Source organism: Perna viridis, chromosome 14 (assembly GCF_037379345.1).
Source record: "Perna viridis isolate PV_CMFRI_1.1 ecotype Kerala chromosome 14, ASM3737934v1, whole genome shotgun sequence".
NCBI lineage: Eukaryota > Metazoa > Mollusca > Bivalvia > Mytilida > Mytilidae > Perna > Perna viridis.
In genome coordinates, this window is record NC_142458.1 from 30,596,719 (window position 1) to 30,612,174 (window position 15,456).

The 15,456-nt window shown below is 33.3% G+C and overlaps 1 protein-coding gene and 1 long non-coding RNA gene across 6 annotated transcripts in view; one reads left to right on the forward strand and one right to left on the reverse strand.

Moving 5' to 3' along the window:
- Positions 1 to 10,981, reverse strand: part of LOC148598964 (nuclear receptor coactivator 7-like) — a 59,211-nt gene extending 48,230 nt beyond the window's left edge. For all 5 annotated transcript variants that reach the window (XM_088559980.1, XM_088559979.1, XM_088559977.1 and 2 more), the window contains exons 1-3: positions 10,873 to 10,981; positions 7,936 to 8,074; positions 127 to 182 (exon numbers count right to left, since the gene is read on the reverse strand). In XM_088559980.1, the coding sequence (XP_088416106.1) occupies positions 127 to 182; positions 7,936 to 7,997 (118 nt within the window). In that variant the 5' untranslated portion in view covers positions 7,998 to 8,074; positions 10,873 to 10,981. The remainder of the gene's footprint in view (positions 1 to 126; positions 183 to 7,935; positions 8,075 to 10,872) is intronic.
- LOC148598965 (uncharacterized) lies at positions 7,176 to 8,647 on the forward strand. The gene is made up of 2 exons (XR_015918299.1): positions 7,176 to 7,287; positions 8,224 to 8,647. It is a non-coding gene; the product is annotated as an uncharacterized LOC148598965 (long non-coding RNA).
- Positions 10,982 to 15,456: the final 4,475 nt, after the last annotated feature.

The window sequence follows — 15,456 nt, forward strand, 5'->3', positions numbered from 1 at the left end:
TTATCAGTTTCATCAGAAAGTTAGCCGACTTACAGTATTTTTAATGCCACAAGAACAGAATTTTTTTCAAAGCAAGCATTAGGCTAACTCTGAATACACAGGCTAACTTTTAATACACAGACTAACCTGTATTATTTGGACTTGTATCTACATGGTCCTGAGATAAACCACTCTTCACAAACCTGAAAAAAATATACCAATGTATCTTTCTGGATCATCTCAGTAATATGTAGTATTAGTATCATAGTGAATAATGTTCTGGGATATTTTAGAAATTTTGTACATGCAAGTTAATAATATACTACAGTGTTCAATGAAGACAGTATATACATGTACATGCTTTAGTTTACTTATTTCATATGTGAAATACCAAAATACACCCCACCTTCCTGTATAATATCATTAAAAAAAAACAATTAGTGTTTTTGAAGAAGTTATGTTTACAAGGTTTAAACATGTAAAACCTTCATATTAGGTTTTCTTCAACTGGAGTCATGCACATATGATACACAACCTCCCTATAAAATTTCATCAAAATCCATAGAGTGGTTTAGAAGGAGACAAACAGAGCTTGGTATAATAAAAGAAATGAAGTTAGTTGGGAAAGTGAGGAGTAAAAAGACATAAAAAAAAAAATGTACATATCAAGTATATTGTGACCTGTGGCGAAAAACTTGACATTTCTATGGAATCCTTACCTAATTCGAAGTTACCTGCTACACACAAAGAAGTCCATTACACAGCCCAATTCTTGCCATGCAGAAATCTATCTGTTTTTAGTAACAAATGACAATATGTTACCCACCCCATTATTTACATTAAATCATAAATAAATGTATCATATCATTAAACTCAATCAATAAAGGAAATCTTTCATGAAATGCGTTCTGTAGGGACAGTTAATCAAAAAGCTGTTAGCACTGAAGGTTTTTGATTCTTGTAAAATTGTAAAATGAACAAAATTTCAAAGATTACTTGATGTAAAATAAAACTGTGATCGATCACACATTTACACTGCACACTAAGAACTTCTTATCCACCCTAATATGTATAAACTGAATGTCAATCCATTTTACTGATCCAACCTCACACACATTTACAAATTTTGTTCCATTTCATCTTTTTCCTAAATTTTAAAACCTATCCAAAAGTTATTGTAAATTCACATTCAAAAACTATACTAACAGAGTATTTATCCTACATTATACTTACACTCAAATAAAACCAATTTCAGCTTAAGAAAATAAGTGTCCTTAATGAACAGAAGATTTTCAAAAACTAGACACTTTTATCAATTTGAATTTTCCTGCCTATTTTACTTGGTAAAAACATTGATTTTCACTTCCTGTTTACAAATGGTAAAATATTAATGATAGGATGGAGAATTTGACTGATTGGTATATCAAATAGATCATTCTAAACACAGTTTACACTTCTCGACACATTACTGCAAGAATTAAATTCCTTGAATGCAAATTTATTACTAAATATATTTCAAGGCCAAAAATGAGTCCCTCAAACCCTCAGTTGACATGAAGACTAGATCTTAATTTTACTTGCAGAAATGATAGAATATTATTGAGCTGAATGATTGCAATAAACATACATACTTGTTATAAAAGAGGTATTGAATGATATAAAAGGAATTACGTTGGGACAATATTTTGTGTAGTGTTAAGAAATAGTAGGGAAGTTCCAGTGATGGACCGGCGACATAAGGTATTTTGATCCTAAAGGATAAAAAACCCACAAATATCAGTAAACATGCTCTGCCATGTGCAGCTCTATATGACCACAAAAATGGAAAATACTTTAATTTGGACCATTATTTAGTGTTTGATAGTGGCTGCAAGTACTCAATTATGAAATAAAGTTCGTTTAAATATCTGTAATATAATTATTATTGATGTCAAAAAGATGTGGGATAAATTTGAAAAGTTTACTCTATATGTATTTCACCATATCATACAACCATTGCAAAAGAGGTGTTATGCATGGTCAAAATACAAAAATGTATCTACCAGTTTACAGTGCTAAATGACTTATCAATGGTTTTTCGAGAAAAAATGTCCAAGACAAGTAAAACTGAAATTAACTAATTTCAATGTGCTCAAATTAACACTCGTCCAACATCAAAAACAAAAATTTCTGACTGAAGACCTTTTTTATATCTTTATCTAGATCTGAAACCTTGGAAAAGTGGAAGATTTTACACCGACTCTTGAAAGGCAATTTTGACCTGAGTTAACTACTTATAGAGAATATGCTATTGATACATGTAGCATTGCACGCCTTAAATTAGTCGCTGTGAAGGTTTGTGTACAGACCACCTACATAAAAACACATTTTAGGGCATAAATCGCCACAAGAAGTCACCTTATTTGATGTATTTGTAAAAAGCAATCCATTTACTTTTAATGAATTGATTTGACAAATTTCTAACCCAGTCTGTATAGTATAGATATCATTGTGTTTAACTTCTATAAAGGAAACAATCATCTCTTTCACAAGGATAATCAATCAAGGGCCTTGTCAGGATGAATGCTCAATTCACATGCATTATAAAATTTGTTACAACTATAATCTGAAATATTTCCTATAGTTTTTGTTGTAATGATTTTTGTACATGCACATCAAAATTAATGGAATTTCATGAAAGCCTTTATAGGATTCTACATTCATGCAATTGAGGGGTAAATCTTCTTATACTTCAGATAGAGGGAATTTAACAAGTGTTTTCAGTGTTAAAACATCAAATGTACATGTATAAGATACATGTACATGTAACTTTTTAGGTTTTCACCCATATTCTCATGTACATGTATCTTACAGAAAATTAACATTATCACCAATTAAATTCTCTCAATATAAAAGTCACAGGAAAAGTAATATGTGTTGTAATGATGTTTTATCAACCAATATACAGTTTTATATTTTACACTTAGAAAAAAACGATAATAAAGTGTAAAGAAGCAGCCAGTGTACTGTATAATGACAATGCACATCATTAAATGCACCTGCTCATAATTTAATCATATCAAAGCATGTACATGCATGTAAGTGCATGTAACTTAGTTCAGCATAACACATGAAAGAATCAGACACGTATAATGTATAAAACCACCTTGTACAACAGGGCCTATAGGGACATATGTCCTTGTGTTCACTTCTTCTTGTCTTGGGAACAGTCTTCGAATTTAGCCAGGGGCCTGTTGGCCATGACCCCTAAAATCTGCCTTGGGCCCCTAAATTTATGTTCTTAGGAAGCCTGACAGACTCCCAAAAATTTTGGGGTGTTGTAGTGTTCTGTGTATTTTTGGGTTCTTAGACATATCTAAATAGTCTGAACCGAACGAACATTTGTTGTTATGTAATTTTATTATAACATGATTTTCTAATTACTAGACATAGATTCAGATGATTTAGGAATTTTTTTCAGGCCACTGAAAAATCATTCGGACTTCCAATTTTTGTAACTTAATAAATCTGAAAGGCTTCTGCCTAAGAAAGTTAACAGTGAAGACTGTGGGAGGGGAGAAGTTTTACATAGACAAAAGTGTCAATATTGTTATTTTTCAAACAGAATTTACTTAAACTTCTCCTTCTCAGTAATGTCAGTCTATACGAAATTCATCGGACCTTCGGTCAAATCCGATAAAATTGCAGTTGGTTCCATAACGATGACCAGTAAAAAAAAAAGTTTCGCTTAGACTGAATGTCTAGATTAGGCCCTGGTGCAATGTACCAATCAATGAATAAAAAACACAATTTACATATGCATATATGATCTGTAAAAAGGGTAAAGGGTAATATATGGACTGTAAGTGAATAATTCAAAGGTAAATAACTTTGTCAAAACACACAATGATCAAACAGCTAATCGAAAATCATCCTAATATCTGAATGTTGTGTGAGAGACATTTTAAAAAAGTGGTAATTTTTCTTTAATTTGTTAGAGAGAAGATAATAATTTGTACCAAAATGTTTGGTCAGACTTGTTGATTTTGAAAGTATTTATGAACAATTTAGAGGAAGACATATCAGTAAGAATCAACTGATATTTTTAAAAACATATATACATGCATTTTAAGTACATGAATACATCCATTGCAAGATTACATTATATGTGCCTATTATTTTCAAAATATTGTTTTTGACAAAGTGATGAATCAATGTTTTCTATCTGTTAATATTCTATCAAACCTTGAACAAAATGAGTGTAAACTGAAGTGGTTTCACTTTCCTTTATTTTTCCTTTTATTCAAACAAAGAGCTTTCAGATTACTAGACTTGTTTGTGAATCAGTTATGATCCAAATTTCAAACAAAATAGATGATTGTTATTCAACTTATTGATCATAAGAACAAAACCATCTAAGAACCAGGCAGAGTAACCAATCATACACACAAATACTGATTCATGTAAGAACCAGGCAGAATTATCAATCATACATGTAAAAACAGATCACAAATACTAATTCAGGTAAGAACCAGGCAGAATTATTGATCTTAAGTACAGATATATATAAGAGTGATGCACAGGTACACATATTGATCTTGAGAAAAAATTCCTTGTTAGAACCATGCAGGTGGAGTTATTGATTGTACAAACAGACCTTCATTGTATGATAAAAAAAATGGACAGAATTACTGATCATACATGTACAAACAGAGTCATGCTTAGAACCAAGTAGATTCATTAACCATACAATGATTCATGTAAGAACCAGGAGAGTTGTTCAACATGAGAACAGATCTATGTAAGAACAAGATAGATTTATTAATTGTACAGACAAGATAGAATTATTAATTGTACAAATGCCCTGTGCAGGTCCGGGTGTCAAAAGAATAGCCCTGCAGCAGCGCTAAGCTTGTCGTAAAAGGCGACTAAATAGTGCTCAGAACCCTAGCCGGGGGCTAGGGCGCTCTGCCCACAGAGCAACTGGGATGTGTGCCCCAGGTGGTGGAATGGGGTACCCCTGGCGTGTTACGTGCTGGGGTTGTCAGGCTATAATACGGAAAACCTGACCGCAAACCATAATGGTACACCGTGTTGGGAAAGATGCCACGTTCCTCGCATGTTAAGAACCCTACTGTGGTATTCTTCTGGAGTAGGAACCATAGGGCTCCGCCACAGGAGGCTAAATTGCCCGACCCTACCCACTTCTCCCTATTTCGAGTGGCAATCAAAATTTGTCGACTCCACTGTCCTTGTGTTCCATCCCTTTTTCATTTCATCATCATTGCATGTTCTTTTTTTATCAATTTCATGTTCATCGTCTGAATATAGCTGAAATATTGCTGCTCGGACGTTAAACCCCAACAAACAAACAAACAAACATTAATTGTACAAATAGATAGTGAGTAATGACTCATGTAAAAACAAACGAGTTCTTGATCAAAAGAACAGACCTGTGTAAGATCCATTCAGACAGATTTATGGATCGTAAGAACAGATCATATGTACTAATTCATGTAAGGACAAGTCTGAATTATTGAACAAAAGAACAGATCAATGTAAGAACCAGGCAGAGTTATTGATCATTAGAACAGATCAATGTAAGAACCAGGCAGAGTTACTGATCACAAGAACAGATCAATGTAAACCAGGCAGAGTTACTGATTACAAGAACAGATCAATGTAAGAACCAAGCAGAGTTACTGATCACAAGAATAGATCAATGTAAGAACCAGGAATAGTTACTGATCACAAGAACAGATCAATGTAAGAACCAGGCTGAGTTATTGATCACAAGAACAGATCAATGTAAACCAGGCAGAGTTACTGATCACAAGAACAGATCAATGTAAGAACCAGGAATAGTTACTGATTACAAGAACAGATCAAAGTAAGAACCAGGCAGCATTATTGATCACAAGAACAGATCAAAGTAAGAACCAGGAATAGTTACTGAACACAAGAACAGATCAAAGTAAGAACCAGGCAGCGTTATTGATCACAAGAACAGATCAAAGTAAGAACCAGGCAGAGTTATTGATCACAATAACAGATCAATGTAAGAACCAGGAAGAGTTATTGATCATAAGAACAGATCAATTTAAGAACCAGGCAGAGTTATTGAACACAATAACAGATCTATGCAAGAACCAGGAATAGTTACTGAACACAAGAACAGATCAAAGTAAGAACCAGGCAGCATTATTGATCACAAGAACAGATCAAAGTAAGAACCAGGAAGAGTTATTGATCATAAGAACAGATCAATTTAAGAACCAGGCAGAGTTATTGAACACAATAACAGATCTATGCAAGAACCAGGAATAGTTACTGAACACAAGAACAGATCAAAGTAAGAACCAGGCAGAGTTATTGATCACAAGAACAGATCAATGTAAACCAGGCAGAGTTACTGATTACAAGAATAGATCAATGTAAGAACCAAGCAGAGTTACTGATCACAAGAATAGATCAATGTAAGAACCAGGAATAGTTACTGATCACAAGAACAGATCAATGTAAGAACCAGGCTGAGTTATTGATCACAAGAACAGATCAAAGTAAGAACCAGGCAGAGTTATTGATCACAATAACAGATCAATGTAAGAACCAGGAAGGGTTATTGATCATAAGAACAGATCAATTTAAGAACCAGGCAGAGTTATTGAACACAATAACAGATCTATGCAAGAACCAGGAATAGTTACTGAACACAAGAACAGATCAATGTAAGAACCACATTGTGTTCCATAGTAACAGTGATACAGTGTACTCCAGAATATTTTGTGACCTTTCCATCTGGAAGACACTCAATGTGCATCAGAAAAAAATTATATACATTTTATTGTGCAGATTCAGGATAGCAAAAATTAAAGCATTAGAAAAATATCTCCAAATATATTTTTTCTCTTAACCAGTCCAAAAACTATCTGTCTTTACGTTATCTTCTTCCTGTCATATTTATCTCCTCTTCAAACAGAACTTATCTCTCTTTATCAGCCTACATGTATCTCTATTTTTTGTGTCAAGAATGTTTTCTTGATGTGGTCAATGCATTTTGATGATAGATACTTCTACAAAATACTTCATGTTGTATATTGATATTCACCTGTCTCTTCTTATTCTCACATGGTCTTGATAACACCACAGAACAAATACATGTAGATCTTAAAATTTTCAATCAAACCTTATCAGTTCTAGAAATAAATATATGTCAACTAATCTGTTACTAGAAGTAACAGCTGATATTGGGTAAAGGAAAGAGCAAACAATTACCTCAATCAAATGGTTTCAACAGGTCAAGAAATAGGATGAAGAAATGCATCATAGGTACAATCACATTTTTTACATGATAACTGTTCATAATGTTTACCATTATAATGCTTTATAATCATCTGATAAATGCAGTGAAACTCAAATCAAAAGCGTTCAATGTTGAAAACTAAAATCAAGATAAAGAATCGAACAAGAGAAGTAATCTGGTATGGAAATACTTGGAAGTTCCCAACAGTTATATAACCAAAATAAGTACAGTGAAAACATGTATGTCAAAGAGACAACAACCCCATTGGAGTGAAATTTTCAGCCCAAGGGCACACAAATATGTCTTCAATGAACGATGAGAAAACCCTTATACTATAGGACAGGCTGTGGCTGGCCCAAAACATCATTATACACAAACTTGTCCCTATATACATGTACTTAAAAGAAGTAACATAGAAAAAAATAAAAGGTGAGAATGAAACGACATACAGAGGCCTGATATTCCTGACTTGGGACAGGTGCAAAAAATGAGGCAGGGTTAAAGTACTTCAGCGTCCCCTCATCCTTTAAAATCAGGCCACTACAGAAAAAATATTACACAATTAAACACACCTACAATGTAAAAATCAGTTAAAAAATGTCAACTTTCATTAAATTTTGTCACATGGTTTCAGAGAAGATTTTCAAAGTTGTTAATACACTTAGTGTCTATACCTAGTACCGCTGAGTAACTTTTTGATAGTCCTATCCTTAAACGATTGCTTCTCTGTTGCCATGGTAACAACTGTATACAGTAACCTCTGTGTTAGTTTAACATTCTCAGTTTCCCTGATGTGCCTCAGTGCCACTGTTCCTACAATTAAAAATTGAAATTTCCAGCTATGATAAAACCCATTTACTATATACATACATTTCTTTCCCTTGAAAAAGGGGCATGCTTCTATCAGATCTGTTTCAATTACATTATGTATCAAATATGTTTCTTTCCTTTTATAAATAAAGGTGTATATTATATATACAAGAGCTGTAGAATCAGATGATCCTGGATTGTTAAAAAAAAGTTTCTATAGAACCAGATGATCCTGAATTGTTTAAAAACAAACTGACAGATAAGTCAATGTCTGCTGCTGTTTGTCTATCAGATGATCCTGAATTGTTTAAAAACAAACTGACAGATTAGTCAATGTCTGCTGCTGTTTGTCTGTAACCAAGTAAACAGCAGAACAAGACTCTAATATTCAGCTCTTGTCAAATGACCAATCTTTGATTCCAGCAACAGTATACAGATCTAGACAATTGGTCATGTTATATTATAAAAAAAAAAATCTTTTGTTTTCTAGTTATGTTTTCTTAAGTTCAAATTCTACTTTATTTAGAAAATATATTGGGTTTATGTAATAATCACAAAATAAAGATATGAAAATTTGATCTCAATATAAAGATTTTACCATCAAGTAATAACCCTATTAAGAAGGCACACACTTACTTCCATGACTTGCTATAAGTTAAACAATGTACTGACAGTCAATAATGAATTAATCATGAAAATCCGACCTTAAGAACTACATTTACATGTAATATTCTACATTTGTATGTTGAAAAGAAGACAATAATGGAGGTGATTGGGGAGAGTCCGGATCAATTGAAAATGTACATGTACATTGTACATGTACGTGTACTTACTTACCTAGTAGAGTTAATAGTGAAAATTCTATTTGAATACACTATATGTGAGAACAACTTATAGCTAACATGCAACAATGACGTATTCAAGTACATGTACATTTATGCAGTCTTCACAACTAACTTTCCAGTTCACAGGCCTGAAATACATTATTCAGAATTTTTTTTGAGTGACTCCTGGTCTGTAGCAGTTAATTTTAAAGACCCATCTCCATTTTGAGAAGCATTGGGCTTCAGACTACTGTTCATTGACTCGATCGGTAGATTATTCCAGGTCATCACTTACGCTAGGAGTGTAACAATTTCACTCTGCCACAATAAGATTCGTATTGCAATTTTTACAGACAATATCCTTACTAACATGACTTTAATTGAAGACTGAAGATACATATAACTGTTTATTTCTGAATTGAAGAAATACTAAGAAATAAACCACAGAAACTCCATTCTATCATTGTTTAACTACACATTGGCCATTTATGCTGCATAAAAGGCCAGTCCTTGATAAAAAATGATAAAATGGTCTTTTGGTGATTTATTTTGATTCTAATAGAACTAGTTTCTTCATATTTTTTTAACAATACAACCCATGTGTTGCAAGAATTGGTGAATGTTATGGAGCAAAATTCTATTATAACCTCTGTAGTATTGGGTAAAAAGTACATGTATCTATCGCATCAGAAATAAGACAAAAATACAAAATACAAAATGTACGTCTTTGTTTCTGGTCATGTATACATTGTACATAAGTATATCAAAGTTTTACCACAGCTGTGGTCTAAAAAGCATTGTATAACATCATGTTTTGTTACATTGAGGGTTTAGAAGAGTGTAAAACATGTACATGTAGGTTTGAGGTGAAGACTTGGTTTTCCTCAAGTGGGCTATTGATTTTGATCTAGGAAAAGTCCAGGACCTTCCACTCTTGAACAAAAAATTGAACACATGTACAAGCACAAAATAATTCATTATAATTTATCAACAGTTTCCACCCCAAAAGTTTATAATATGGAACTGTACATGTACACATATTAACAACTTGTAAAATAAAACATATCTCTGGTAAAACCATGGAAGTTTGTCTTGTGCTAGCGACAAAGTTACAAGTTCGTTTGCCTTTAATCTATAAATGCGTCAACAGATAAATTGTTCATTGAAATAGTCCATCAGTAGCTGATCACTTATACATGTACATTTTATGTATTTAATGACCACAAGAATCCGAACAATGCCATTAAGACTAATAGTACGAGGTTGCTCTGACTTCCAACAGCTGATCTACCAGACAAACTAAACCATGGGACATCAGAGCTTTTCCCATATCAATACATAGGATTTAACATACAAACTTTGATGCACGTTTATAGACTAAAATTTACTACTTTCTTGGCTCTTGAAAAGTTAAGACTTGTGAAGTTCAAGATCACATAGTCAAATATTGTATGATTTTGTAAGAATAAACAATGTGCAAATTTCAAACAGAGTGAAAAACATGTCAATAGTGTGGTCTGATAACATGTACATGCAACAATAAAAAACTGTTTTTCCTTGAATTTACAGAATTTCGACTTCCTACAAAAATCCCAAGTTTTTAATATGGCACAAGCTCTGATGTCTCCTTCCCTAACTTGTCTGGCAAATCTGCCACTGGCACTGGACATCAGTGCAATCTCAGTCTGTATACTATAGTATAAGACTAAGTACAATGCATGTTGTCCTTAAAATGGCTTCAGCAGCAGCAGCCCTTGAACCAACTGACAATTTTGTGCTACAAGTATGAAACTTTCATTTAGCTCATATTTATCTTAAGTTCTTATTATCTGTGACGCTGTTATTCTTTGACAGTTGAAATTCGCAGTTGCAGGTGCAACACTTTCTGCATCTCTCGAGCTATACTACCTTGTCAATTATCGCCTAAAGTCAGGAATATAAAACAATACAACCTTGATTTTTCCCGTAAAATCTTACCATATTATAAATATTTCTTTCCAGTGACAGCAAACAGCTGATTTGATTTATCTGAAGACACCCACAATATTTTTCGCCATGTTTATTTGTGGGGTATTTTCAATTTCCGGTTGGCATTCAGGAAGGATAACTCGAGCGAATAAAAATGCGGGATTTTCAAAGGATTTTTTGTTTTACCGCAGGTTCTCGTGAATTACTTTACTTTTCATACCTTTGTCCACTCTGCAAGTTTTCACAAGATACCTCCTACTTCCCTTCCGTATCATAAACATCTTCCTATATTAGGAGCACTTCACGATTGTGATTTGAGCATTTGATTTTTTTTTCAAAAATGCACACCGATAATAGATAAAATTTGTATAGAACATGAAAATTTAAAAACATGAAGCTCGTCAATAAAATATTAAATATAAAAGAAAACTTTTCACATGTATTTGCAAACAGGAATAAACCATAAAAAAGTAAAACTTAAAACTGACACATCGCTGAACATCAAGCGAACGGGCAAATAATTAGTTAATTGGATTAATTTTAGAATTTTCATCTACATCATATGAAAAGACTTTTGCATCGAGATTTGAGTATAATGAAAGGAAATCATAATGTTGACAAAATAAGCACAATCTACCTAAACTTTGTACATGTATAGAGTTTTTAACTTGTTGTTTGCCGAAATGTCCCTCGTAACCGAAAAGCCCTACTCAAAACGCGAAACCCACACTTAGTTCCACTAGACTGATTACTCAAAAACGCGTTCACTCTGTTGTATGGATCCACTGTCTCCGCTCAATTGTAAAGAATCTATGCAGATTTTGTTTTGACTTTGTTACTTTACTTACACTCATGTAGCATACATAGACCTTTAATCATTTTCAGGTCTGTACATGTAGAAACCGGTGCCAAAATGCATGTCCACTAAATTTTACGCCGAAATTAGGACATAAATTTAATTACAGGTCTTTGCTAATGCAAACTTGCATCAGGGCCAATTTTTTATTGTATTATATGTTGTACTCATTGCAGGTGTAATATAAAGTCCACGTACAAACTCGGTTGATACTTTGGAAAAGCGCATATATAACGTACCTTAGTAGAAAGCTTCCTTTAATATCTTGAAAAATATGAATTTTTCGTTTTCGAGTTGTGGAAATTTACTCATAAAAATGAGTGGTGTTTTCCAGTTTTCGCATAACTCAAAAACGTTTGCAAGCAGCAATATTATTCAACTGAAACTTTTTTGAAAGCTAGCGCATATATACATAGTGGTTACTTGAAAAAAAAATCCATTTATTGTTTGTTTTGTTTGCGAGATAATATGTAAATAAAAATACGGAAATGTATTAATAAAAAAGGTTGGCTATTCTCCAATTTTTTGTACAATTGTGTTACCAATTAAATTGTGGGGTTTATCTGTAGTGGAAGCGCCTTTAAATTTTTTAGACTCATATTTTTCTTTCCTGAGTAATATATTTATTCATGAACAGGGCGGTGTTTTCCAGTTTTTCGCAGAATACATGCAACACAAAACGCTTGTTAAAATAGAATGCAGTTGTCGGTAGTATATATCTAAATAGTGGTAAGATCCCTTTATTTTTTGTTGAAGAATGACAATCACTTTCAACTTGAGTGATATGTAAACATTTTTCGAGTTGATATTGCATCCAAATCAGCATTATGAAATCAATCATATTTTGTAAGTATAAATATTTTCATCTACATAACTGTGTACTCCGTCGTTCACATACTTAGCAGCTTAGTACTCATTGATCAGATGATTATTTATTGTGTTGCCTAAGTGCCAAAAGACAAATCTTTCGTGTGGGGATTTGGAGGGGGTAGGGGCTTCACTTATGTGTCATAGACACTAAGATGTTTCTACGGTAATTATACTTAGATTGATTTGATATAACGAATGTGTCCATGCGGCGGGGGTATCACTTTGTCCTGTTTCTATATACTTTGATTTGATATAACGAATGTGTCCACGTGGCAGGGGTATCACTTTGTCTTGTTTCTATCTACTTTGATTTGATATAACGAATGTGTCCATGCGGCGGGAGTATCACTTTGTCCTGTTTCTATATACTTTGATTTGATATAACGAATGTGTCCACGTGGCAGGGGTATCACTTTGTCTTGTTTCTATATACTTTGATTTGATATAACGAATGTGTCCATGCGGCGGGGTATCAATTTGTCTTGTTTCTATATACTTTGATTTGATATAACGAATGTGTCCATGCGATGGGGGTATCACTTTGACTTGTTTCTATATACTTTGTTTTGATATAACGAATGTGTCCATGCGGCAGGGGTATCACTTTGTCTTGTTTCTATATACTTTGATTTGATATAACGAATGTGTCCATGCGGCGGAGGTATCACTTTGTCTTGTTTCTATATACTTTGATTTGATATATCGAATGTGTCCATGCGGCGGGGTATCACTTTGTCTTGTTTTTATATACTTTGATTTGATATAACGAATGTGTCCACGTGGCGGGGTATCACTTTGTCTTGTTTCTATATACTTTGATTTGATATAACGAATGTGTCCACGTGGCGGGGGTATCACTTTGTCTTGTTTCTATATACTTTGTTTTGATATAACGAATGTGTCCATGCGGCGGGGGTATCACTGTCTTGTTTCTATCTACTTTGATTTGATATAACGAATGTGTCCATGCCGCGGGGGTATCACTTTGTCCTGTTTCTATATACTTTGATTTGATATAACGAATGTGTCCACGTGGCAGGGGTATCACTTTGTCTTGTTTCTATATACTTTGATTTGATATAACGAATGTGTCCATGTGGCGGTGGTATCACTTTGTCTTGTTACTATATACTTTGTTTTGATATAACGAATGTGTCCACGTGGCTGGGATATCACTTTGTCTTGTTTCTATACACTTTGATTTGATATACGAATGTGTCCATGCGGCGGGGGTATCACTTTGTCTTGTTTCTATATACTTTTGATTTGATATAACGAATGTGTCCATGTGGCGGAGGCATTACTTTTTCTTGTTTCTTTATATATAATTGGCAATTTTTATTTTCTTTACTTAATGAAAAACCATACTCCGCTTGGTTTACCTTATTCCTTGGTTTACCTTATACCTTGGTTTACCTTATACCTTGTTTACAATGTTATTGTGACTTTTCTATAAACGAAAGCTGAAGACAAGAGACCACCAGGTGCATCCCATTTCACTCTTTTTGGATTGTAAGGTACCATATCAACATAGCTTTTAGAATTTGCATTTCTCTTAATATGTCTATTTACAGAAAAAAAAATATTATTAAACTGGGACTACCGGTCACTACTCTAGATAATGTTATTAAGAATAGATTAAGTGTTCTATGAAATCATATTTTGGCCCTATAGTTGTCACATTTGCATTTTTACGGTTAAAACATGCCCTTACACACAGAGCTAGAACTTTATACACAGTACCAAATGGAAATAATATGATTAAAGAGTTTGAAGGACTTTTAAAAGGACGATTAGTCGGGACGTCATTGTGACCCATTTCACACACAATATAATTATACGCAATAAATTGTTTGTAGATGAAATTTTATTAAATAGAATGCATAACTTGATTTATATGGTGACAACCAACCGAGGTTTTAAAGGACGCCTTGATTTAAATGGTGACAACCGACCAAGGTTTCAAAGGACGCATTGGTTTATTTGGTGACAACAGACGGAGGTTTCAAATGACATATTAAAAGTGTAAAAACAATAATTTATTACGATGCGTTCACTTATAAGAAAACACTATCATGGAACAATCATGACGAAATGTGCGTTTTGTATTTTCTGAAAAAAAAAATGTTTATGGAAATTAAAATACACAATACTCTATATAATCGCAAATGGTAATGCATTTTGATAGGCATCTTTTATTCGTATATAAAAGCCTTCAAACACCAACAAAGACCAAAGAAATAATATAGATACATACATGATGATACCTGTCAGACCAATTATCAATTGACTGAACCGTATATCGGTAAATTGTAATAAGAAACGACAAAATACAGCCAACTGTGGAAGAAGACATTTTGTTAAAATGATTTGTCATTCATTCACTCATTCTTTATTTCCGCCAAGAAAGAGATTTAACGTATTGAATATTATTGTATAACAATATTAGTATATATACGTAATAAGAAAAAGTAAATCGTATGGTCATATCAAATATGATATTAATGATTAATTATAGTTAATCAGTATTAATTATCTAAACGATGAAAACAGTATCTGGCGATAGTACATATTGTATGCTGCCGCTGATCGTGTCAGGTGGACAAGTGTTGAAACTGAATTAAGAATGTCATCTTCATTCAAATCAGATTTGGGTTCTCTACCAATCTTTGTACAGAAAAAATGTTTCGTCGTTTATAAATTCAATGGACAATTTTCTAGTAATATTTTGGAGGCGCAGCATACCCGGACAGGTAACACGTGTACCTTTAGGTCGTGTATAGAACGGTCTGCCACATAACTGACATGTCTGTTCAGTAATAACTGTACAGTCGCTATTACACAGAGAGAGCTGTTCGTAACTCTAT